Source organism: Sinocyclocheilus grahami, unplaced genomic scaffold (genome assembly GCF_001515645.1).
Source record: "Sinocyclocheilus grahami isolate Dianchi unplaced genomic scaffold, SAMN03320097.WGS_v1.1 scaffold30.1, whole genome shotgun sequence".
Taxonomy (NCBI): Eukaryota; Metazoa; Chordata; class Actinopteri; order Cypriniformes; family Cyprinidae; genus Sinocyclocheilus; species Sinocyclocheilus grahami.
The window spans coordinates 2,311,593-2,336,550 of record NW_015505209.1 but is presented as its reverse complement, the minus strand read 5'-3'; the positions used below and the strand labels follow the sequence as shown (position 1 = coordinate 2,336,550).

The window sequence follows — 24,958 nt, the reverse complement described above, 5'->3', positions numbered from 1 at the left end:
CACACACACACACAGGTTTGTTTTTGTGAAAAGTGGGGACATCCCATAGGCGTAATGGTTTTTATACTGTACAGACCGTATATTCTATTGCCCCACACCAACCCTACCCCTAAACCTACCCCTCACAGAAAACTTTCTGCATTTTTAGATTCTCAAAAAACGTAATTCTGTATGATTTATAAGCTTTTGTACCCGTGGGGACCACAATTTAGGTCCCCAGTCTGTGTGTAGTCAGGTTTAAGTCCCCACCAGGATATATAAACCAGTACACAAACACACACACACACACGATGTGCAAAACTCCGCATTTGAAGAGTCAATAGCAAATACTTAAACTAATAACAAAACAGTAGCTGATTCAGAAGCGCCAGATTGTCATAGCAAAGTCAGAATTACCTCCTCTCCTAGGTTCACGAAACGGTCGTCCATAAAATGCATTGCTGTTCTGTTGTAAGTAATCTTAAAGATTCCTAAATGCATCTACTTTCGGAAGGCCAAATAAAGTGCTTTTGCTTTCGCCTAGAAACACACAGCGTCTCCCTGACATGGCTGCTTCAACACTAACTGCTGTTACTGAAACCACGCCTTCTTTCTTTGCGTGAACATTTGGGCGGCAAGATGCAAATATTTCCACATAGTGAGGTAGATATGTGGGGGCGTGTTAGAACGAGCCGTTTTAGGGGGGCGTGGCAGAGTCTTAACTTTGATAAAGAATATCTCTTTGGTTTTGAGACTTTAGTCTTTGCAACTTCAGGGATCTTATCTATGCACAATCAGCTTGTAACACTCCAAAGAGAAAGGAAAACTTGAAATCGCATCATATGACCCCTTTAACTAAAATTGAAATGAAAACCGAAATGATAAAAATAAAAGCTAATTCAAAATATTAATAAATACTATAACAGTATATACAAAAAAAAGCCATATTAAGAAGATTAAATTCTTGAAAACAAAATCCTATTAAGTTGTTTTAGCATATTATTTTATTATTATTTCCCATAGTGAAAACTCATATTTTAACAAAACCATTTCACTATTTATTACATTATACAAATTACATAAAACAGGAAAATACATTGGGCCGATGATGTGTGGGTCAATAAGTTTCTTACAACTCTTAATTCAAGGTGTAAAATGTCATGTGTGGCGTGGCTCCACAAAACCTATTAATATTTATGTATTATTAATATATTTCATATTAACTCAATTATTCATTCAAATTAAACGTTACAAAATAATGATTAAGATGTGTACGCTCACTCATTCATCTTAAAGCATTTAAACCAAAACAAAACAAGTGACAAAACAGGAAGGGAAAAGTTCTCCCAAGTCAACATCTGAAATATCTCATAATTTGTGGCAGCTCCTGCGGCTCACCAATCAGAAATTTTGGTGTTCCGCGGTAGACCAATCAGTGGCCTATAATTTGTGGTGCAGAGGCTGGCAGCGAGTGGAAGCATTTGGGATGGTGAGGAAGTACAGAAGGGAAGGTCATCGGGGGTTTGAGGTTCTTTCTAACTAATCCTTAAGTACCAGACAGGTTCATTCATATTTCAGCCCAGTTATCTCATGGTTTTGAAAACCCAAAGGAGAGCTTCTCTAACAATGGCAGGTCTTTAAGACAATAACACATTCTGTTAGGAGTAGGACGTCCCAAACAATAGGATCAAAGCCTCTGAAGATAGCGAATACGCTCAGCATTTGTCCACCCTATTGTTTCAAGTGAGTAGACACCCATATGAGTGCTTTCAAAACAACGGAGAATTAAATAATTGGTGATGATTTGTAAGAATTATTTGATCATACAGACAAAATTTTAATTACAAAAAATTTTGATTAACGGTCTTAAAATTTGTGTGACTGAGCTGACAAAATTGACAGACCAGTTAAAAAAAAAAACATGCAAATAAAAATTACACAGCTATATTTATGCAAGAAACATGAGAAAAATAGAAAGAGTGAATAAATAAACTATAATAAACAAGAAATAAAAATTAAATAGTCAGTGATAGCCTTGTGGGCAATGCACTGACATACAGCGCCGCTGCGCTACGCGCGTCCCGAGTTCAAATCCCAATTTGAGGACCTTTCTCGATCCCGCCCCCCTCTCTCTCCCACTTTGCTTCCTGTCAGTTCTAATCTGTCCTATCATAATAAAGGCGAAAACGCCAAATATATATATAAAAAAAGAAGAAGAATTTTTTTTTAATTATAAAAGGTTTTTAAAATTTGTCTGAAAAACTAAAAATCTAAAACTAAATCTGGTCTCACTTCATTAAAAATCGAGTCCTGGAGTTAAAGACATTTCAGTCCAAATAAAAACTACAAAAATACATTATATCACATATTACTATCTATTACATTTATTTTATTTCAGAAATTACTTTATTTATAGCCTAAATATAAGCTTCCTTCAGAATATAGTAATGCTTTTTAAAAGATACATGTTTATATTTCTTTAGAATATCTATGTTTAGTATATAATTTAATTTAGTATTCATTACTGAGAACAGGTTGTTAAGGGAGTAACAAGTGAGAATATTGTTATAATTCTGATACAACACAGAAAATCAAATGAAATGATCACTAGATTGTTCTTGTAAATAAATATATCATCTCTGGTTTTAATTTCGCAGTAAATGTGATTACAAAACGTAAACTTACTATTTATGCTTTCTACATATTTTGCACTTGTAAGCAAGAATGCATAATCACGGTTTCTCAAAACTCAAACCTACAGTATTCAGATATAACTTCCTAATTTGCATAAATCCCTTCGTCTTTATGAAATGTATCTGTGAACTTCAGTATGATACTGAATAAACAGTGTTTATATTCTTCAAATGCTGATTACCAACAAGTTTCGCTCTGTTGCATACACACTGGTCAACATCCTCTTTATGACAGGAAGTACACAACGGCTCACCTGGTCTAGCTGAATGAGCTGCGGGTATGCGCCCGGCATCTGAATGGCAATCTTTACTATATCCTTTTGTTGTGGCATGTTGAGAAATTAATATCTACAACCTTAAAAGAGAGTGGGGGGAAAAATCAGGAAATAAATACTAAAATCAGCCTACAAGTATTCAAAGAATGAGTGCTCGGTTTAATGTTACATACCTTTCATTTCAAAGTGTATGAAATGTGCCAACCAAACACAAATATTGACATATTTCAAAACATACAAAAATGGCACTGAGGTGAAGAGTGTGGACAAGAGCTAGGATGTTATGCGTGTCATTAATTCTATTTCCAGATTGACTGTGCGTTCTGTGTTTACCGTCTTCCTCTTTTAAAAGAGAACTTGTGTCTCTCTCAGGTTGTGCTATATGTTACAATACGTCAGCATGCTGGGATTAATGGTGTAGCAAGTGCTCTCGTTTTTCACTTGCCTCCTACACTTGTGACTATCAGCCTTAAAGGGATAGTTCACTCAAAAATCTGTCATCGTTTACACAAAGCGTTGCTGGTCTCCTTTGACTTCCATAGTATTTTTTCCATTCTATGGAAGTCAATGGGGGCCATCAACTGTTCAGTTAACCACATTCTTCAAAGTATCTTCTTTTGTGCTCAGCAGAAGAAACTAATTCATTCAGGTTTGGAATAACTTGAAGGTGAGTAAATAATGACAGAATTTTCATTTTTGGGTGAAGTATCCCTTTAAGACTAGTCTAAGTCTAGACCAACCACAGTTTATTTTACACCCCGTCCAACAGTGAAAAGTGAAAAAGAATGTTAAAGTGATAAAAAGTGATAAATGACAATTCTGTCATTATTTACCCTCATGTCATTCCAAACCTGTATGAATTTCTATCTTCTATACTGATCACAAAAAAATACAGTTTTATTTTAAGTATGAAAAAAACCATACAGGAAATGCAGTGATGTTCATGAATATCAAACTTGCCGCTAAGTGTTAAACAAAACTCTCATTATCGTTCAAGCATTTGACGTCAATAATAACCTTACAAATTCTTCTTCCTCAAAAGTTCATAGTAGACAAAAACGAAAATTCAGTAATCATGTCATTCCAAACCTGCATGACTTCCTTTTTTCTGTGGAACACACAAGCAGATACTTATGCATTTTCTTGTATTTATATACAAGACTATGTATTGAATATGTATTTTCTTTATATTTAACTATTTATAGTACAAGACAAGGGGGTTCAAAACAACAGCGGGCCCTATGACTTTCATTGTATGTACAAACAACATTGAGATATTTCCCAAAAAATCTTTTGTGCTTGAAAAAAAACAAAAAAAAGTCACACGTTTGGAACAACACGAGGGAGAGTAAATGATAACAGAATGTTCATTTTATGGAGAAATACTCCTTTAAAGCCAGCCAATCAGAAAGAAACGTGTGATTTCAGTCATCTTTTCTTACTTTTGCATGCAATGCGCTTCAGACAGTCAGTGAACAGATTGTGGCGGCCCACGAGTGTGCCATCTGAGGCTGAAACTATACGCACAAGCACACGGCTGCTTTATTAAGGAGCCTCTGCCGAATTGTTAAACTGACTCAAGTACTTCCATATGTGTCCTCAGAAGACTTCCCAATGGAAGAGGGAAAGCTGTTTTTGAGTGAACTTGGGACAATAAAATACACTAATGGGCCCAAAACAAAGATTTCAGCTAAAACTTCTATCACATCTCTGGGCTTTATAGAGATTATTCGCAGAAAGTGAACTAATCTAAACCACATGATTGAAAACCTCCTCATATTAATGAGCTTTTTCAAGCGGATTAAATTACTTGTAAGACACGGCCTTCCGTCTAAGGCTTTTGGTAAGAGTTGCTGACACAGACTGAATGTTTGTGTTTCCCAGAATCCATTCCCAGCATGCCTCAGCACGCTCAGAGAGAAGTTGGGACAGCACTACCCTTCTGCCACTCGATTTTTTTGGGGTTGAGAAATGGCTACAACAAGAACGAAACCGTCAAAACGAGATACACCGACTACTTCAGGGTCCACTGACAGCATTCCCGACTGATTCTTGCCCTTTGAACCCTGTGCATGTCTGAGAGTCTGATCTCCAGTGGGAGGGAATGGAAGAAATCAGGCTGCCTGGAATTTCATCCGTGCCACCCTCTGCTCTGACAGACAGACTGACAGAGCAACAACCTCCAAAGCAGACATCACACACTTTTCCTGCAAAGTCTCATTGGATTTCTCCATCAAATCCTCCTTTGGCAAATCCAAAACGGCTACAAAGACTATTAGTCACATGTTTGAATATTTCATGAGCGTGGCTATGCACTAATAATTGATATAAAGTACAAAAGATTTATAGGGAACCCGTTTATTCAATTAAAAGCTATTTGCATGTAAACCCGACAGAGCATTTAGATTTAAACGATATGGAACGCTGTGTTTTAGAGGCTTCAAAATACCAACAGAAACAAACTTGCCTGAAAACTTCGTTGTTCTATTCATAACAATAGTCCAATGAGTTTCCAATGCTAAACGAATAGGTGTATGTAAATATTTACACGTTTAAATCGGTTTGGACTCGTTTAGCGTTCGAGAGAAGTAGCAGCCTAAAAGTGTTCCGAACAAAAGTTCTTTTCTTTCGTCTTACCTGTTGGAGAGCAGGAAAAATCACTCTCTGCGAGATCTCGGAGCAGCGGAGCGGATAAACATCTGCGCTTGGCTCGCGCGAAACGGCGACAGTGATTTGATTCTTTTCGCACGATCGGCTGTTACACTTCGTTCCAAGTTTTCGGAGAGTTCTAATTGATCACATTCACAGTTCCGGGTTGAATAATGTCCCTCCCGCCCCCTGGAGGAGGGAGCGGAGACCCGACTCGCCAAGTTTATGGGATCTTTTTCTTTTCTTTGGAGGGACCAAGAGGGGAGGCCCGAAACTTTACAGTAAACATAACGCTACAAAACTAAACGCTACATTTACAATCAACGCAGCTGTTTACAGTGCAAGTTAGACGTGATATTTCCCTATAGACTATATTGTCCATGAACACATATATGGGAAATATCTGAATCTGCTCATTTACATATTTTATTACCACTTCATTATTCATTAACAACCTAGATCTGCAGAGTTTCTACTTTAAATTGAGTATTTAAAAATACTAATAAGAAGAATACATTAATAAGAAAATACAATTTAATAAAAAATACTTTTTTGGCGTTATACTGAGTCCTGTATAACAATTATATCTTAACGTACGTTTTTTTCTGTTTAATTTTTATTTACCTATTTCATTTTTTTTCCTTGTTTGTAAGCTATGCAACTTTTTTTGCATGAGTGTGTTTCATGGATTAATATCCTACACAACAACAGCATTTAATAAATAATGTTAAATGGTTTGTTGACCATTTCTGGAAAACAATTAAAAATCTATTTAATTAATACAATTATATAATACAGCTTGACAGTTTTTTCATCACCAGTACATTCTATTATTAATATAGTATCTTCAATAGTAAATTAAAATAGTACCTTAAAATGTAAAAGAAAACACTAAGTGTTTGTGATATTTAAGTATAACCGTAGATTTGTTGATGTATATAAAGAATTATCCTGACACAAACAACCAAACAATGCTGCTATAATTCATGCAATTTATGTTGGTGTGACTGATTACAAAAAGATAAAATAACTCTTTGACTTCCTTATATAATAGCTAAACAATGTTATTGATTTACATTTAAGTTACCAACTAAAAACCCAAGGTTAGTGCCTTAAAGCAGAATAGTAATATTTTGGATTCATCCTTGAGGGGTTTAAACACTCAAACTATGTTACCAACCCGAATTTTAAACTACTACACTACAATAGACCTATTCAAGTGAAACTTGAACAGAAATGCCTGGATCTGCAGGATATGACTCAAGCACCTCGATGCAGTATGACAAACTCCTAAGGAATTAGGTTTTTTTTTTAAAAAGAAGCAAAGTAGGAACAAATGCCTTAAAATCAAACATGGATATATTCAAGAGCATCACAAATACAAAAACATTCTTTATTTCATGGGGATGACAATTCCAGTAAAGAACAACAATTCTGGTACTTTGCAACGACAGTGAAGATTTGAAAACTGCTTGAATTCCCTGGATACTGTAAAACTGACTCGGCCAACCCAATCAATGCATAGGGCTGGAAGTTACCTGCGTGATAAACTGTTTTAAAGTGCAATGTGGAGATAAGCTAGACAAAAGAAACAGCTGACTATTTATCTAAAGAAAACCGAAGCAGTTGAGTACAAAAATAAATGGCAAATGCTTACTGTGTACAAGCATAAAAATATAATTTAGCTGTTAGGAACAGTAGGAAAACAAGAAACTATTTTATTGGGGCCAACCATCAGTACAGACATAGTCAGGAGCCCACATATAATGACATTCTGTTTGGACAGTGCTCAATACACAGTACATTGATACTCTATTTCTTGTCATATTGTGACTTTACTTCCCCCGCTCCCCAAACACATCCTTCTTTAGACAGTTTCTCATATACAGACATAATGAAGATGTCACTTATTTTCAAAAGTATCTATACACATATATAAATGGGATAAGGACAGATGTACTTTATGGACTGAAATCATAGGGAGGGACGATGTTTTAAAAGACAAAAATAGCAACTGGCATCTAATTTAACATTTGTACAGGACCTTATGTGACCTTTCCACAGCAGTTACTCCATTAAACAAGGTTAAACTCATATTCAAACACTGCAAGCTAGCCATTTATATGAAAGCCAGTCTCCGGCCACAGATTAAAAAAAAACTTCAAGTTCTTGGAATTCATAGAAAAAAAAAATTCTCAGAATTCTGACTTTCCCGTAATTCTGAGCAATTCAAACTTTTTTCTCTGAATTCTACGAGTTTTTTTTAGTTTCAAACAGAATAAAAAGATAATTACAACTTCTTCCACACAATTCTGATTTTTTTTCTTGCCGTTGCCATTCCATATAAGTTTTTCTTCTTCGAATAGCTGAGAAAAAAAGTTTAATTAAAAAAAGTTGCAATTAACTTTTTATTTTTTATTCTGATGAAAATGAGCTTTCGTCATTTTTTGTGAGCGAGACACATAGTTTTAAAGCACAGCTGAAAAAGACAAAATCAGGAATGGTTCATCCAACACTTTTAAGTACTTTCCTTCAATTTTTCTGAGAATTGACGCTATGACAAATAGATTTCGCAATGTAGCACCAAACTGTATTCTGTAAATTGTAATTCCACACAATACACGCTATTCTGCTATCCCATCTTCCCCACTACGTCATTAGTCTAACTTAACTACTTCCACACAGTGTTTCCGAGAGCTGCAAGATGAGAACAAACTTCTTCCTACTGGCAGAATCGCTTCAAAATGTATGCAGAGGCATGCTTTCTTAAAAAGCATAACCACACAAGTAATACACGGTTTCATTAACAATCTGTATAATAGTGTGTCCAGATCAGTAATAAAGTAAATCAGTAAATACACTGAACGATAGGGAGGAAAAGGTGCTACTTTAGAAGAGGAAGACCATTTAAAAAGAAACATCTAGCTGGTAATTTCATTGAACCATTAACCTCTGCTGGTGAATTTAGTCATGAAATTCCCTCCATGTCTATACAAAAGTAGTATAAAAACAATTCATTTGGAACTAATTAACAAAAATGGTTTGTATGGATGTCTGATGTCGTTATTGGATCAGTTGAATTTAGCAGGGGACGTATATTTTCAGTCAGCCGCTTTGGGGTTGGAGTAAATATACACGTATATAAAAGCTTTATATACACACAGAATCAGCTTATCATACATGTGGATCTGACACAGAGCCACACTTTCTTTTTTTTCTCCTTTCAAAAGGGTACATGAAAAAAGAAAGCTCTTTTAAGTACACTACTCTCATTGTACGGTGTATTTGGAGGTCAAAGGTTGGCAATGGGAACGTCAAAGAGGTCACAAAGGCCCTCCGTCTCATCCAGGTTATAGATGTAGTCATGGTCACCCGGTGGAGGGGATAGACGGAGGAGCGGAGAGAAAACTATGAAAGAGAAAGAGAGAAGAGGAGTGATACCGTGGCCATGTTTGTGCAACCATATGAAACTGTCACTCGTTTGAGCATTTAGCATCTAAAATGGATCAAATTTCAGTTTATGGTCAAATTTGAATTACTTTTATTGATTTTATAAACATCATATAATACATAAACAGTGGATTTGTTATACACATAAAACACATACATAAATACATCCAAACTTCCATTTCATGTTTAGTAAGACTATACACAGGTGGCCTGACTCATGATCGCCTTTACCTTCTGATGACATCAGCTCCTCGAGCAAATCTGTACTCATAATTTCTGTATGGAGAAAGAAGGAAATATGACAAATATGAAAACAATTCTTCTGTGTGCTATATAAAAATCACAGATTCTCTGGTCGAGTCAAGCACATCAGCAATAGATAAGCATCAGGAAGGAGCAGCATATGTTAAACATGTTTGACCTCACCTTTAGGGTCAAACATTTCTGAAAGTTCTTTGGGGAGATCCAGCACTGAGAAAACAAAGAGAAAGGAATGTTAATTTATCACTTCTATGGTATTGTCCCAAGCCACACTCGACACCCAACATTTCAGACCGGAAACTTCTTTAAATAAAGATTAATGACAGAATCATGCTCATTTTCAAAATCATAGGCACTTACGTTCTGAAGGGTCTGTTTTGACTGGTTCAAAAAGGGTTGAGGAATCAGGAAGTGAAGAGCTGCTGTCCAATGACGCAGAAGACTGAAGCTGCTGCGTGTCTGTTGATGTCGGATTGGCTGTTGTATCTGAAGTGGAGGTGCTTGAAATGTCTAATAACAACAACAACAGTAATACAGTGTGAGAAATTATAAATTTCATTTTATATAATTCTATAGTTACATAATGATAATAATACATGTCATGTAATTACTAAATTTACTAATTACAATTTTTTTTTAAATGTTTTTGAAAGAAGTCTCTTCTGTTCAACAACAAAGGCTGCATTTATTTATTTATTTTAAATACAGTCAAAACCGTAATATTGTAAAATTGTACAATATTGTCATTTGTAATTTGAATATATTTTTAAATGTGATTTATTCCTGTGAAGGTAAAACTGAATTATGCCAGTTCTTAGTGTCACTTGATCCTTCAGAAATCATTCTAATATTCTGATTTGCTGCTCAGTTATCATCAGTGCTTAATTATTGGGAATGGTTCTTATTATCATTAATGTTGGAAAAAGTTTTTTCTTTCAGGACTTTCTGATCAGTAAACATTCATAAGAACGGCATTTATTTGAAATAGAAATCTTATGTAACAGAAACATCTTTGATCAATTTATTGTGTGCGTATAAAAAATAAGATTTTCTTAAAATATGTTACATAACTTGTGTATCACCATTTCCACAAAAACATTAAGCCGCACAACTGTTTTCAACATTGATAAATGTTTCTTGAGCAGTAAATCAGCAGGATATTAAAATGATTTCTGAAGATCATGTGACACTGATGACTGAAGTAATGATGCAAAAAATTCAGCTTTGCGTCAAAGGAATAAATTACATTTTGAAATATTATTCAAACAGAAGACAATTATTTTTATCTGTAACGTTTTACAAAATTTTTGATTAAATAAATGCAGCCTTGGTGAACATAAGAGACCTTAAAATATATAATTGGTAATAATATATATAATGATAACAATATATAATCCTTCATTACATTACCAACTTTGCCATGGTGTAAATCATAGTACAATAAGACAACAAACAGAGCATTTTCAGACACAATAATTCATTCAAATATGGGCAGCATCCAACCTGTAGCTGCCCCAACAGCAGAGGCAGTGGTTGTGTTGGGAGGGACGGCGGCGGCAGTGGTGGCGGTGCTGGGACTCTGGCAGGTGGAGGTGGAGGATGGCGTACTGTTGGCTGCCGGTTTGGTGGGTGCAGCAGCAGCAGAGGTAGTTGAAGCTGGGGTGGACAGGCTCTGAAGCATGTCGTCAGGCGGAGGCACGGGCAGCACCACTGGAGAAGAACTAGAGGGGTCCTTATTCACCAGCAGGACCTCGATGGGGCCCGCAGAGCTCTTCAGGTGAATCTGGTACTTCTTTTGTCCATTAACATGCTAAAAAAAAAATTACAATAATAAAGAAGTGTACATATTTTTTATATAAGTATTTAAGCTTTCCACGTGACTTTTTAATGTACATACAAGCAGGACTTACAGATTCAGGCACAGGAACCTCCAGCTGTGTTCCTGAAGGAGCTCTGATTGCTAAAAGAGTGTCACCTAGTGGCAGACAAGCATATAAACATCAAAACAAGTAGTCATTTGCAGTTTTATGAATGGTGATTTTTGTTAATGCAGTAACACTGGTGTTTTGTTGGGTGTCTGATGGGAAAAACCAACCTTTGAAGCAATTGCAGAGGTCTTGATGCGTTACATACGCCAGAGTGTGTCAAGTTAAGGACATACAGCAAACATAAGCTTTCAAATACAAACTTCACTTTGAGGATCAATTTCAAGCATCATAAGAGCACCTTGAGCTAAAACAACCAATACTTTAAAAAGGGTAAGTTCACGTCCAGAATAAAAATTTCCTGATAATTTACTCACCCCTATGTCATCCAAAGATGTTCATGTATTTCTTTCTTCAGTTGCAAAGAAAGTAATTTTTTTTTAGGAAAACATTCCAGGATTTTTCTCCATATAGTTAGTTGACTTCAAAGGTGGCCAACGATTTGAAAGTCCAAAATGCCGTTTCAATGCATTAAAACGGCATTTTGGACAAATCGTTGGCCACCATTGAAGTCCACTCTAAGGTCAAAACTCACGGAATGTTTTCCTCAAAAAACCTTATTTCTTTGCGACTGAAGAAAGACAGACATGAACATCTTGGATGACAGGGGGGTGAGTAAATTATCAGGAAATTTTTATTCTGGAAGTGAACTTATCCTTTAAGCGCTGTAGAGTGGTCACAACACTCGGAAGATGAATCCTAAAGATGCAGCTAGAAGGATATGGGCTATTTAGCGAGTCGTCTGTCACGTTCTTGATGCTCTGCTGAACCCAAACTCTCTGCTGGTCCAGTTCATGTTCCCTCTTGTCAAGATCCTCCAATTCCAACTTGAGGTCTATCAGCTTGTCTGCAATTTCACGCGTGTTGCAACCCGGACCAACACCCCTACAAATTAACAAAAATAGAAATAGACATTTAGATCAAGTGAATTAGTTGACATTCAAACAGATACCTCTCTAAAATATAAAGAGCTACAGCTTAATAAAGACACTCATTTTAAACAGATGTCTCAGAAGAGCAATTAACTGCATTTCCATGTTGGGGTTGGGTTATTTCTTCAAATAAACCTGGTTTCACTTGCTCATTGGCACTCATTGTGTATTTTTTCTAATTGTAATAAATACACTAGTATACAGTACACTACAGTACAAAGGTCTGGTGTCTGTAAGATTTTTTTTAAAAAGTGTTAATTAAGGCTGCATTTATTAGTTCAAAAATACAGTAAAACACTAATATTACAAAATAGTATTACAATTTAAAATCATTGTTTTCTATTCAAACATTTTAAAATGTAATATATTCCTGTGAAGAAAAGCTGAATTTTCAGCATCATTACTCCAGTCCTCAGTGTAAGATCCTTCAGTAATCATTCTAATGTGCTGCTTTGCTGCATTTCTTATAATCATCAATGTTGAAAACAGTTGTGCTGCTTCATATTTTTGTAGAAACGGATCACTTTTTTCAGGACAGAGTTCAAAAGCACAGCATTCATTTGATCCTCTTGTCAAGATCCTCCAATTCCAACTTGAGGTCTATCAGCTTGTCTGCAATTTCACGCGTGTTGCAACCCGGACCAACACCCCTACAAATTAACAAAAATAGAAATAGACATTTAGATCAAGTGAATTAGTTGACATTCAAACAGATACCTCTCTAAAATATAAAGAGCTACAGCTTAATAAAGACACTCATTTTAAACAGATGTCTCAGAAGAGCAATTAACTGCATTTCCATGTTTGGGTTGGGTTATTTCTTCAAATAAACCTGGTTTCACTTGCTCATTGGCACTCATTGTGTATTTTTTCTAATTGTAATAAATACACTAGTATACAGTACACTACAGTACAAAGGTCTGGTGTCTGTAAGATTTTTTTAAAAAGTGTTAATTAAGGCTGCATTTATTAGTTCAAAAATACAGTAAAACACTAATATTACAAAATAGTATTACAATTTAAAATCATTGTTTTCTATTCAAACATTTTAAAATGTAATATATTCCTGTGAAGAAAAGCTGAATTTTCAGCATCATTACTCCAGTCCTCAGTGTAAGATCCTTCAGTAATCATTCTAATGTGCTGCTTTGCTGCATTTCTTATAATCATCAATGTTGAAAACAGTTGTGCTGCTTCATATTTTTGTAGAAACGGATCACTTTTTTCAGGACAGAGTTCAAAAGCACAGCATTCATTTGATATAGAAATCTTTTGCAACATTATAAATGTCTTTACTGTCACTCTAATATGCCTTTGCTGAATAAAAGCATCATATATATATATATATATATATATATATATATATATAAATATACACACAAGTGTATATACAATATTTTTTCATATTTACATATACTTTAACTGAAAAAAGGCTGCCTTACCCATGCAATAACATTAAAGAGCTTAATATTAATAAAAAGCATTGGCCTTCTACGCTTGTGCTTAGTAGCATATACATGCATAATTAACATTATAATAACATAATTCTACTTAGATTGACAAAGAAAAGATGTCTGAGGCTCTTTTAACCTTGCAGGCCAGTACAATCAAAGTGTTACACCAAATACTTAGATAATGCAGTAACCAACAATATACGAATAAGGAGCAAGTTTCCAAATTAAAGTCATCAGAAAGCATCTGCAAGTCTGCCTTACTTCCACTGGATGCTGTTCTTGGATTTCTTCTCGATGAGTCCAATGCCTTCCAAAACATTGGTGATGTCATAGATGCGCCGTTTCTGCCTTACAGCCAAAGTATCTGCAGCCTAAATCCCATCCACACAAACAGAGCAAACCAGATTATTGATTCTTCTCATTACCTGTACATTGACTAACTACACAACACAGTTGCACAGCGTTTTGCATAGTGCAATGTTTCACATACCAAGCCATTAAAAGAACAGTTCAATAAAATACTCGCTTTTTATGACTACTAATATATTATAAAATAATATTAGGCACAACGTGAGAGACAGACACCGTTGGTCACCATTCACTTGCACTTCATCTTTATTCCATGCAATGAAAGTGAATGGCGACTGAGGCTGTCATTCAGACTAACATCATTTGTGTTCCCACTGAAGAAATCAAGTCACATGGACTTGAAACAAAATGTGAGTGAGTAAACAACAGAATTTTCATTTGTCCCCTTTATGACTTGCTGGCTTTATAAAATAGACAAAAACAGCCCAGAAAAGTTGACAAGCAAGCAACTTCATGCAATCAAGTTCCAGTATCAGCTTCGCATTTCTAAACTACTACTTCAAACACTCAATCCTAGATCACTCAAATCACCTAAATATACTTTTAACACATTTTAGAAGTGAAATATCGCGTTCAAACCCCAATAGATTCAAAGAAACGCATCCCCAGGTCGCGCAGGCCTACACCATCCCAAACTCCAGAGCACGTGCTTGGGTTGAAGACTTTTGTTTGAGTTTTCAGTCCTCAGATGGGATTCGCAGTAAAACCCCCTCTGGGGACACAACAACAAACACCGGAGCTGTTTTGCTTTGCCGACTGGAGTGACATAACATTTGCAACCTGTTAGCTGGCTCGCCTGGTTTAGTTGAGGAACTAGTTTATGTGAGTCGAGCTGAGTAGAGAGAGGGGTTGTGCGTGCACACGACCCCCCTTCCCTTACCAGAGCAACTTTTCTGTGCTGTTATAGGACCTAAAGTGCATCTGTTTGCATGCAAACATTAAAAACTATGCATATTCAGCAGGCGCTGCGCGTCTCGTGCGATACTGAAAACATATAGCAGATGAAGAAGATGATGAAGATGTTGACTGAGCTCGTGTCGTGCTTACAGCTTTGAGATCCAGCACTCCGTCCTTCGCTTCCTGCAGCAGAGTCACAAATTTAGTCGTGAGCAGTCCCAGACTTTTCTCGTGGCGGCTGGGGGTCTGCGGCTGCAGCGAATCTCCCATTGCTCCCAGTTCGTTTCTTCCGGTCTCTAAATCCATCAAGTTGCTTTTAAAGTATGCTTCAATTCCCACCGTTCTCTTTCCGGTTGGTTTATGTCTGTGTATTTAAGGCTTTCTGCTGTTGTATCGCTGACAGCACCACTTCTGCCGCCCAAACGCTCGCTTCCCGTCAACGGCCGGTGATTCCTGAAGCATGGGCGGGGAAGTTCAGCTCGAAATGAGAGAGTAAAGACCCACGTTCAGGGACCGGTCCGGTTCAGGACACAGGTTACCCGAACCCAGATGGCCTAACAGAACAGACGCTCTCCTGAACACCAGAGCTGAGCTGCTTGAATGGCTGAAGCCGTTGAAGGCGCGGTGCATCATGGGATGACCTGATAAAAAATGTCAGCTCCTGCATTCTGTCTAGCGGTCTCTAGGGGGCGATAAAAACGGCGCGTTGAACTACAGCGGCCATGTGGGGGCCACCGATACCGTTTTTTCTGTCATATGTTAAATTGAAAAAATGCAAGTTTTTTTCAGCTTTTGATGTATTTGAATCAGTTAACCCTTTCAAAGCAGTAAAGTACCCGTGGTTTTGCTTTCTTTGTATTATTTCACTTTTTTCTATCAGAATTTTCAATGAATTTTCTGTTGTTGTATCATTAGGTAGCCTTATTGGTTAACCTTTTTAAACTTCCTGACTTGACAGACAGACAGACAGACAGACAGACAGACAGACAGACAGACAGACAGATAGATAGACAGATAGATAGACAGATAGATAGACAGATAGATAGATAGATAGATAGATAGATAGATATATAGATAGATAGATAGATAGATAGATAGATAGATTATGGTATGACCAGAACATAAACTCATTCACTTTTACGCTGTGCTTTAAAAGAATCAAGCTCTGTCTTGGATTGGTCATTATTAATATATTACACTCTAAACAATGCTGGGTTAAATATAACCCAGCGCTGGGTTAAAAAGGGACAAACCCAGCAATTGGGCTGTTTTGACCCAGCGGTTGGGTTAAATGTTTAACCCAACCTTCTGGGTAGTAACCCAACCGCTGGGTCAAAACAACCCAATTGCTGGGTTTGTCCCTATTTTACCCAGCACTGGGTTGTATTTAACCCAGCATTTTTTAGAGTGTAATTTTGAGTCTTCAGGCAATGTGCTCCCTGGGAATGTTAAGTGTTTGAAGTGGGAGGGCTCGTGTGTTACTATCTGAATTTATATGTGAAAGTAGAGCAGTTTACAGCTAGACATCAGTCAGCATGCTGGGCTTTCTGATACTGGTGTGGATATGCATCTTCCTCCTGTTCCTTTTCATCCAGATCCCAAGGCCTAAGAACTTTCCTCCAGGACCTCGTCCTCTGCCATAATTCGTGAATTTGCTGGAGCTAAACATCAGCAATCCTTTGAAGGACTTTGAGAGGGTACAGTATTGCATTCTTTAAACACTTCATCGATCGCTACTTTTAAATCTTGAAGAAATACATTAAGAATATCCTTGCAACATTCCAAAAATGCTTATTGCATGGAAAAATATATGGTGATTTATTGAACTGCAAGCAGTCTAATGTCTTAATGATAAACCTTTTAGCTTGCAGATCGCTATGGGAAAGTTTACAGCCTGTTCCTTGGATCAAAACCTTGGGTGGTTCTTAATGGTTTTGAGGTTTTGAAGGAAGCTCTTCTTACTAAGGCTGTGGACTTTGCAGGACGCCCACAGGACCTCATGGTCAACCATATTACAAAATGAAGTGGTAAATTTACTTGCAAATGAACCTTCACTCTTATACCTCTGTACAGACTACAGTTAATCAATATCTTTGTGAGCTTGTTCACTCTGTCTCTCTTCTATAGTCCAAAGAGCAATTTTCTACCTTGTCCGATATTACACTTAGTATAATTGAGACCAATAAATGACATTTACATATTATTGCAGGTGTAATTTTGTCTGACTATGGCCCCAGTTGGAAAGAACACAGACGCTTTGCTCTGATGACCCTGAGGAACTTTGGCCTGGGGAGGCAGTCAATGGAGGAGAGAATTCTGGGAGGGGTTTCACACGTTATTTCCAAACTGGGAAAAAAGTTGGTAATAATGTGCTTATTTTTGTTACATATCTGTATCTTACAGGAACAGTTCACTCAAAAATGTACATTTTGACTTGACATTCAGATAAATGTACATTGTGTCTGTGCCGGAAGCTCCTTTGACCCTCAGACTATGTTCCAAAATGCTGCGTCATATCATCTGCTTTTCATACACCTCTATACAGAGAATGCAAAGTTTGCCAATGGGCCATGGGCCCTGGTGAGACATTTTATCAGTTTGTCTTTTAAATGATTATATTCAAAGCTATTAAAAAACATATTCAGAGAAGTGCAAAAGACTGAAAGCACTTTAATTTTTGTTTTTAATTTTGTATTTTTTATTGTTCAAATAAAAGGGTCAGGGTTATATGACATGCAGAGAAATGCAGTCATAACATGAAAATAATTATCGGTTTAAATGCTAATAATAAAATAAAATGAATTGGATTATTGTTAAATTGTTAAATGTAATCTTTAGCAAATTTAAAAACGAATATCCATTTTTCATATTGTACATTATAATGTTGCAATGCCTAAATTTAATTGTAGCATTTAAAATGATTGTTTTTAGTGTTTTATATTTAACCACCCAGAGGTTCAAGGTTTGTTTAAAAAGCACACATTGATTTTGGCTTAATTTAAACCAGGCAGAGCAGGAGGAGACAGACCACTCACAGAAAAACAGATGAAAGCAATTATAATGCTCAATGTGAAAATACCTTAAAATACCTAAATGACTAGCGACACTTGAACAGAGATTACAAATACAGTTTTCACAAGTGTGATTTGAACTAAAGAAGCTACATTTATGATACTGTTGTCATTTCTTATTGCTACTTTGATATATATTAATATTTTAAATGAATGTTGCAAACTTTCATGAGTGTGATAGCATATTAGCAAAGCTAACTCCTTTAAACTTAAACAAACATGGCCTTGTTTTCTCACCAGCAAAATGTCAAAAAGAGATCGATGAGGTTCTGGACGGTAAAGATCACGCATCGTATGAAGACAGACACAATATGCCGTACACACTGGCTGCGATTCAAGAGGTTCAGCGCGTGGCTAACACTGTACCGCTAAGTGTGTTTCACTGCACCACCAAAGACACAGAGCTGATGGGCTACAGCATCCCGAAGGTGAGGAAACCTCCATAAAGAGAGTTTTATGCTTTTAAAATCATAATGTTGTCACTTTTTCTTCTCTAGGGACCTTTGTTATTCCTAACCTCACTTCTGTACTAAAAGAAGAAGGCCTGTGAAAGTTTCCTCATGAATTCAACCCAGCCAACTTCCTGAATGAGCAAGGCCAGTTTGAGAAGCACGAGGCCTTTATGCCTTTTTCTGCAGGTAACGGTTCAGAATCGGAAACGTGTAGGTTTAGCTTGAGCATATTTTGTAACTCATATATGCGTCTTGTACAGGTCGTCGTGTGTGTCTCGGTGAGGGTCTTGTGCGTATGGAGCTTTTCCTGATCATGGTCACTCTGCTGTGGCATTTCTAGTTTGTGTGGCCCGATGATGCAGGGGAACCAGATTATACCCCAGTATATGGGGTCACCCTCACCCCCAAACTCTACAGAATGCACATCAGACGCAGAGAGATTCTGATGATTATGACAGATTTATGTTGAAATGATATTTTATGTATTTTAATAACAGTATTAAGAAATTGAAATTATTATTATGATTATTAAATTGAATTGAAAAGATAGTTCTGGAAAAAAAACCTGTTACACAATAGTTTTCTTCCTCTTCTTGTCTGAATGTATGCCAATGTGTTTTTGTGTGTCCATGTGCACTTGTTATTATCATAATCAAAAATGTAATGAAAAACTACAACTAAAATAGATATAAGGATTCAAATTTAAAAACCACCTTCGCTAATGTTTAAAAGTTTTTACAAGAAGTCACTTGCTCACCAGTGCTGCATTTATTTGATGAAAAATACAGTAAGAATGGTAATACTGTGAAATATTTTAACAATTTAAAATAACGTTTTAATATTTCACTATATTTTGAAATGTAATTTGTACCTATTTATTTCGGCCTTCATTGTCACGTGATCCTTCAGAAATCATTCTAAGATGCTGATTTGCTGCTAAAGAAACATTACTGATCATTAATGTCGATGTTTTGTGGACACCATGATACACTTTTTTTCAAGATTTTTTTGATGAATATAGTTCAAAAGAACAACATATTTGTCTTTACTGTCACTTTTGAGCAATTTAATCCATCCTTGATGAATACATTTATTCATTTATTATTTAAAACAACAAAAATCTTACTGTCCCCAAACTTTTCAACAGCAGTGTACCTTCATTAAACATGAAAATTCCACTAGACAGCACTAACTACAACACACTGAAAAAAAACAAAAAGTATAAAGTGAAAAAAATATTTTATTGTTAAATTCAAAACTACATAAGCTTGTTCAATCAGCAGGTATAAAAACATTCTTGCCCTTGTAATTAGGCCTTTGGCTCATACATCTAATAAACTGGATATATGATATATCTCCTGTATACTGAAGAGATATACATAGAGTTCAAACCTGTTTGATCCAGGTGAATACAGAAATGCAAAATGCTGAGCAGTGTTTGTTTGCCTGTGTTCATTTTATCTTTCCTGGGACACGGCCATAATATTTGTTCAGATATGCGATGTACTAACAGACTGAGTGATTTGAGTTCATAAGCTTCTTTTGCTTGAGTCAATCTAAAGGGACAACAACTGGACATCTAGTCAGCATGCTGGGCTTTCTGATTCTCGTGTGGACATGCATCTTCTTCATCTTCCTCCTCGTCCGGATCCAGAGGCCAAAGAATTTTCCTCCTGGACCTCCTGCTCTCCCTTTATTTGGGAATCTGCTTCACATGGATATGGCCAATCCTTTGAAGGATTTTGAAAAAGTATGACTTTCTTTTGGTCATCAGAAGCTTAAACATTTCAGTTGTTCTTGTTTGTAATGTAATTTTCCAATATTTTAAGTTTGCAGAACAGTATGGGAAAATTTTCAGCCTGTATACTGGATCAAAACCATACGTTTTTCTAAATAGTTTTGAAGTTATTAAGGAAGCTTTGGTTACAAAGGCTCAAGACTTTTCAGGACGTCCTCGAGAGTGCATGATCAATCATCTCACGGAGAATAAAGGTAACTCATACTACAAGCTGTCCTAGATATCAGCTAAGTCATAAAATCACAGTCTAATGTGTGTGATATTGCTTTTATACAACAGAAATAAAATGCAAATAAAAATAAATGCAATATTTGTCAAATACACAAATGTTTCAGAAATGTTTTCATGAGCAACAGAAACACTTTTTATATACTGTTTAATTCAGCACCATCTGTTCAAGAATAAAGTTCAGCATAAACATTTACTATTTAATTTCCAATAAAGTGGGGGTAAATATGCTTTTATCAGTGTTTTATGATAAACGTGACTCAATATAACAGTGCGACTACAGTAAAAAAGGTTTTACTGTTCTAAAAATATAGATTTGTGAGCATTATTGGAATTGAGGATGTTAGAATAAACAAACACACCTGATTCAACTCGAGACCTAAAATGGTTATTTACATCCAAAATCTGTAGCCTACTTTTGGGGGAACTCTAGGACCAGGGTTGGGAACAACTGCGCTAGATGATGCAATAACGAATATGAAGTTGCCTGGGCCTTAACAATGTAACATATATTTAACAAGTCACTGAAAATGAAGACAAGCAGAGTAATAAAACAGTAAAAAGCCACTTTGTTGTTGTACTTTCAATGTTCTTGGAATGCTGCTGCTCAATCAATCAAATCCGAGGATTGTAAATATGTTGTAGTATTTAATTCAGTATAAGTATGGCTTATATCAGGAACAAAACAGAATCTCCACAACTAACATCTTAACTTTACTAAAGGTGTAATACTGGCCGATTATGGCCCCCATTGGAAGGATCATCGACGCTTTGCTCTGATGACCCTGAGGAATTTTGGCCTGGGGAAGCAGTCCATGGAGCAGAGAATTCTGGGAGAAATCTCACATTTAGTTGCTGACTTGGACAAAAATGCTGGTATTTATATGCAAACATTTTTTTTTGTTGGCTGAGATCTCAGCTGACAAGGAACATGCCATAAAGTTTTTAATGGATTTACTGTACATTTGTACAGGAGGAACTGTGAAACCTCAGAATATATTCCACAATGTTGCATCAAACATTATCGGCTTGGTTCTGTTCGGATCCCGTTTTGATTACAAGAATGAATTCCTTCAGCATTATGTCCAGTTCATTACAGAGGTTTCAAAGATCCTCAATGGACCATGGAATGTGGTGAGAATTTAGATCAAAACACCATTTGACAATTACAGTCTTCTCTTTTTCTTTCCTTTTTCTTAATAGCCAGTTTTTCTACTTGCTATTGCTAATCAGAGGAATACAGTAGGCTATTAGGGGAGGGACAGTCTCATTCTAAAGAGCATCTGATTGGACAAAAATCTGTGTAGTGCAGGATGAGTCACCAATATGTTTGATCTGTTTTCCTGTTAAATTTATTTAATTGTATATTATCAACATTTAGTGGTGTTTCAAAGCTACATGGAATAAAAGCCACAAATTCCCATTTTGATTGCATGGGAACTTAAAAAAAAACATTAGCTTCAAAGTCAATAATAGCTAAAGGTGATTTAATAGAAAGCTCTATTAAATATATATTTTTTATAAATTTTTATATAAGATTATATAAAAATGTCAAACATGTCTTTTCCTAACAGATATACGACACACTTCCTTTACTAAGAATCTTGCCCCTGCCATTTAAAAAAGCATTTGATCATGTAAAGAAGTTAAAAAATATGAATTTAAGTCTGCTCAACGAACACAAGAGCACAAGAGTCCCAGGAGAGCCGAGAGACTTCATTGACTGCTATCTAGATGAGCTTGATAAGGTGCGTGTTTCTTCCAAAACACAGTGGGCTCCAAATGTCTAAAACCACATTGGAAATGCGAGGTTCAAAATCTGATTTGAACCTAAAAATACATCATGCTAATTGTTAATATAATATAATACTGATAATATAATTTATAATGTAAAACATGTGGGGGGGGGACTCAAATTTTGAGACTCAAATTAGTAATATCTTGTGTTCCCCAGAGAAAAAATGATGGTTCCACTTTTTCTGAAGACCAGCTCATCATGTACATTTTGGATTTGCACTTTGCAGGGACTGACACCACGTCCAACACCCTCCTCACTGCTTTTCTCTACCTCATGAACCACCCAGAGGTTCAAGGTTTGTTTAAAAAGCACACATTGATTTTGGCTTAATTTAAACCAGGCAGAGCAGGAGGAGACAGACCACTCACAGAAAAACAGATGAAAGCAATTATAATGCTCAATGTGAAAATACCTTAAAATACCTAAATGACTAGCGACACTTGAACAGAGATTACAAATACAGTTTTCACAAGTGTGATTTGAACTAAAGAAGCTACATTTATGATACTGTTGTCATTTCTTATTGCTAAGTTGATGTATATTAATATTTTAAATGAATGTTGCAAACTTTCATGAGTGTGATAGCATATTAGCAAAGCTAACTCCTTTAAACTTAAACAAACATGGCCTTGTTTTCTCACCAGCAAAATGTCAAAAAGAGATAGATGAGGTTCTGGACGGTAAAGATCACGCATCGTATGAAGACAGACACAATATGCCGTACACACTGGCTGCGATTCATGAGGTTCAGCGCGTGGCTAACACTGTACCGCTAAGTGTGTTTCACTGCACCACCAAAGACACAGAGCTGATGGGCTACAGCATCCCGAAGGTGAGGAAACCTGCAGAAACCAATTTTTAGTACTTCAGAACAAATTTGAACTGTTTTCCTTCTTTAGGGAACTGTGATCATTCCCAACCTCACTTCTGTACTAAAAGAAGAAGGCCAGTGGAAGTTTCCTCATGAATTCAACCCAGCCAACTTCCTGAATGAGCAAGGCCAGTTTGAGAAGCCTGAGGCCTTTATACCATTCTCTACAGGTAACCATTAAAAAATGTATGACATTTTTGTATTTCATCTTGTCAAACCTTTTCTGAGAGCATCATCATTTGTGTATTATAGGTCCTCGTGTGTGTCTCGGTGAGGGTCTTGCACGTATGGAGCTCTTCCTGGTCTTTGTCACTCTGCTGCGCCGTTTCCAGTTTGTGTGGCCCGATGATGCAGGGGAACCAGACTACACCCCAGTATATGGGATCACCATGACGCCCAAACCCTACAGAATGCACATCAGACATAGAGACAGTTAAACAGTAAATCACAATGTCAAATACATCTCCTCTCTATATAGGATATAATTTGATAAACAGATAATCTTTGAATATCTAATTGTGTAGCATTATCAAAAGTTTGTGATGAGTATCGGGGGTGCGTTTGAAGTTGGAGGTAACTGAGTGCAAAAGGTGGGTTCTGGAAGCAAAAATTCAATTTATTTTCTTTTCATACAGACCTACCATGAGCTTCAAGATTGTTGAAGTGATGATATATGATATAATCTGCCTTGCTTTTAATAGCTTAATTTCTGGTGAACTACACTACCCATAAGTGAGCTCTGTCAGAGCTTGTGCTTCAGAAGAAAGTTTGTTGAAGATATTTCTGAAATCCCTAAAAGGGAAAATGAATGGAATATATTTCTGGAACCAAAATATACAAAGTCTGTACAAAAAGTTCCTAATGGGATAACATAATAAAGCTCTAATCAAGTAGTTAAATGTGGCCTTCGTGTTTGTTTTTGAGACATTCCTAGCAAAAATTCCAGTTCTGTAAAACAAACTTAAGAAATAATTTATTTTTGCATAAATCTTCCCTTTGGACTGCAAAATTGAGTTGTTCACTTTGGGATTTATCTGCCCTGCTGAAAAATCCATCAGAAACCAGCATGAATTCCAAGCTGGTTTATGCTGGTATAATGCCGGTCCAGGCTGGTTTATGCTGGTATAGCACTGGTTTATGCTGGTTAGTGCTGGTCCAGGCTGGTTTATGCTGGTATAGCACTGGTTTATGCTGGTTAGTGCTGGTCCAGGCTGGTTTATGCTGGTATAGCACTGGTTTATGCTGGTTAGTGCTGGTCCAGGCTGGTTTATGCTGGTATAGCACTGGTTTATGCTGGTTAGTGCTGGTCCAGGCTGGTTTATGCTGGTATAGCACTGGTTTATGCTGGTTAGTGCTGGTCCAGGCTGGTTTATGCTGGTATAGCACTGGTTTATGCTGGTTAGTGCTGGTCCAGGCTGGTTTATGCTGGTATAGCACTGGTTTATGCTGGTTAGTGCTGGTCCAGGCTGGTTTATGCTGGTATAGCACTGGTTTATGCTGGTTAGTGCTGGTCCAGGCTGGTTTATGCTGGTATAGCACTGGTTTATGCTGGTTAGTGCTGGTCCAGGCTGGTTTATGCTGGTATAGCACTGGTTTATGCTGGTTAGTGCTGGTCCAGGCTGGTTTATGCTGGTATAGCACTGGTTTATGCTGGTTAGTGCTGGTCCAGGCTGGTTTATGCTGGTATAGCACTGGTTTATGCTGGTTAGTGCTGGTCCAGGCTGGTTTATGCTGGTATCAACATACCTTATGCTGGTCCACCAGCACACCTGCTTACCGTGCTGGGGACCGCCAAA

At 36.7% G+C, this 24,958-nt stretch overlaps 3 protein-coding genes, 1 long non-coding RNA gene and 1 pseudogene across 4 annotated transcripts in view; 3 read left to right on the top strand and 2 right to left on the bottom strand.

The window, feature by feature from the left end:
- LOC107573105 (engulfment and cell motility protein 2-like) overlaps nucleotides 1–5,777 on the bottom strand; it is a 16,753-nt gene extending 10,976 nt beyond the window's left edge. Inside the window, exons 1-2 of the mRNA XM_016259551.1 lie at nucleotides 5,585–5,777; nucleotides 2,927–3,027 (exon numbers count right to left, since the gene is read on the bottom strand). Of these exons, the coding sequence (XP_016115037.1) occupies nucleotides 2,927–3,004 (78 nt within the window). The 5' untranslated portion in view covers nucleotides 3,005–3,027; nucleotides 5,585–5,777. The remainder of the gene's footprint in view (nucleotides 1–2,926; nucleotides 3,028–5,584) is intronic.
- Nucleotides 5,778–7,843: 2,066 nt separating this feature from the next.
- Nucleotides 7,844–8,738, top strand: LOC107572761 (uncharacterized). The gene is made up of 2 exons (XR_001607394.1): nucleotides 7,844–8,417; nucleotides 8,472–8,738. It is a non-coding gene; the product is annotated as an uncharacterized lncRNA (long non-coding RNA).
- Nucleotides 8,411–15,577, bottom strand: LOC107572751 (transcription factor E2F4-like). Its single transcript, XM_016259190.1, has 10 exons — nucleotides 15,095–15,577; nucleotides 13,940–14,049; nucleotides 12,016–12,177; nucleotides 11,403–11,446; nucleotides 11,218–11,282; nucleotides 10,811–11,117; nucleotides 9,668–9,817; nucleotides 9,473–9,517; nucleotides 9,278–9,322; nucleotides 8,411–9,004 (listed from the first exon to the last, which is right to left on the bottom strand). Exons 1-10 carry the CDS (start codon nucleotides 15,248–15,250, stop codon nucleotides 8,889–8,891), a joined length of 1,200 nt encoding a protein of 399 aa, XP_016114676.1. The 5' UTR covers nucleotides 15,251–15,577; the 3' UTR covers nucleotides 8,411–8,888.
- An 897-nt stretch (nucleotides 15,578–16,474) lies between these two features.
- Nucleotides 16,475–18,936, top strand: LOC107573097 (cytochrome P450 2D3-like; annotated as a pseudogene).
- Nucleotides 18,937–19,969: 1,033 nt separating this feature from the next.
- Nucleotides 19,970–24,061, top strand: LOC107572726 (cytochrome P450 2F2-like). The gene is made up of 9 exons (XM_016259161.1): nucleotides 19,970–20,217; nucleotides 20,297–20,459; nucleotides 21,217–21,369; nucleotides 21,467–21,627; nucleotides 22,068–22,241; nucleotides 22,448–22,586; nucleotides 22,936–23,123; nucleotides 23,191–23,332; nucleotides 23,415–24,061. The coding sequence occupies exons 1-9, from the start codon at nucleotides 20,056–20,058 to the stop codon at nucleotides 23,597–23,599; spliced, it is 1,467 nt and encodes a 488-aa protein (XP_016114647.1). The 5' UTR covers nucleotides 19,970–20,055; the 3' UTR covers nucleotides 23,600–24,061.
- The last annotated feature ends 897 nt before the right edge of the window (nucleotides 24,062–24,958 follow it).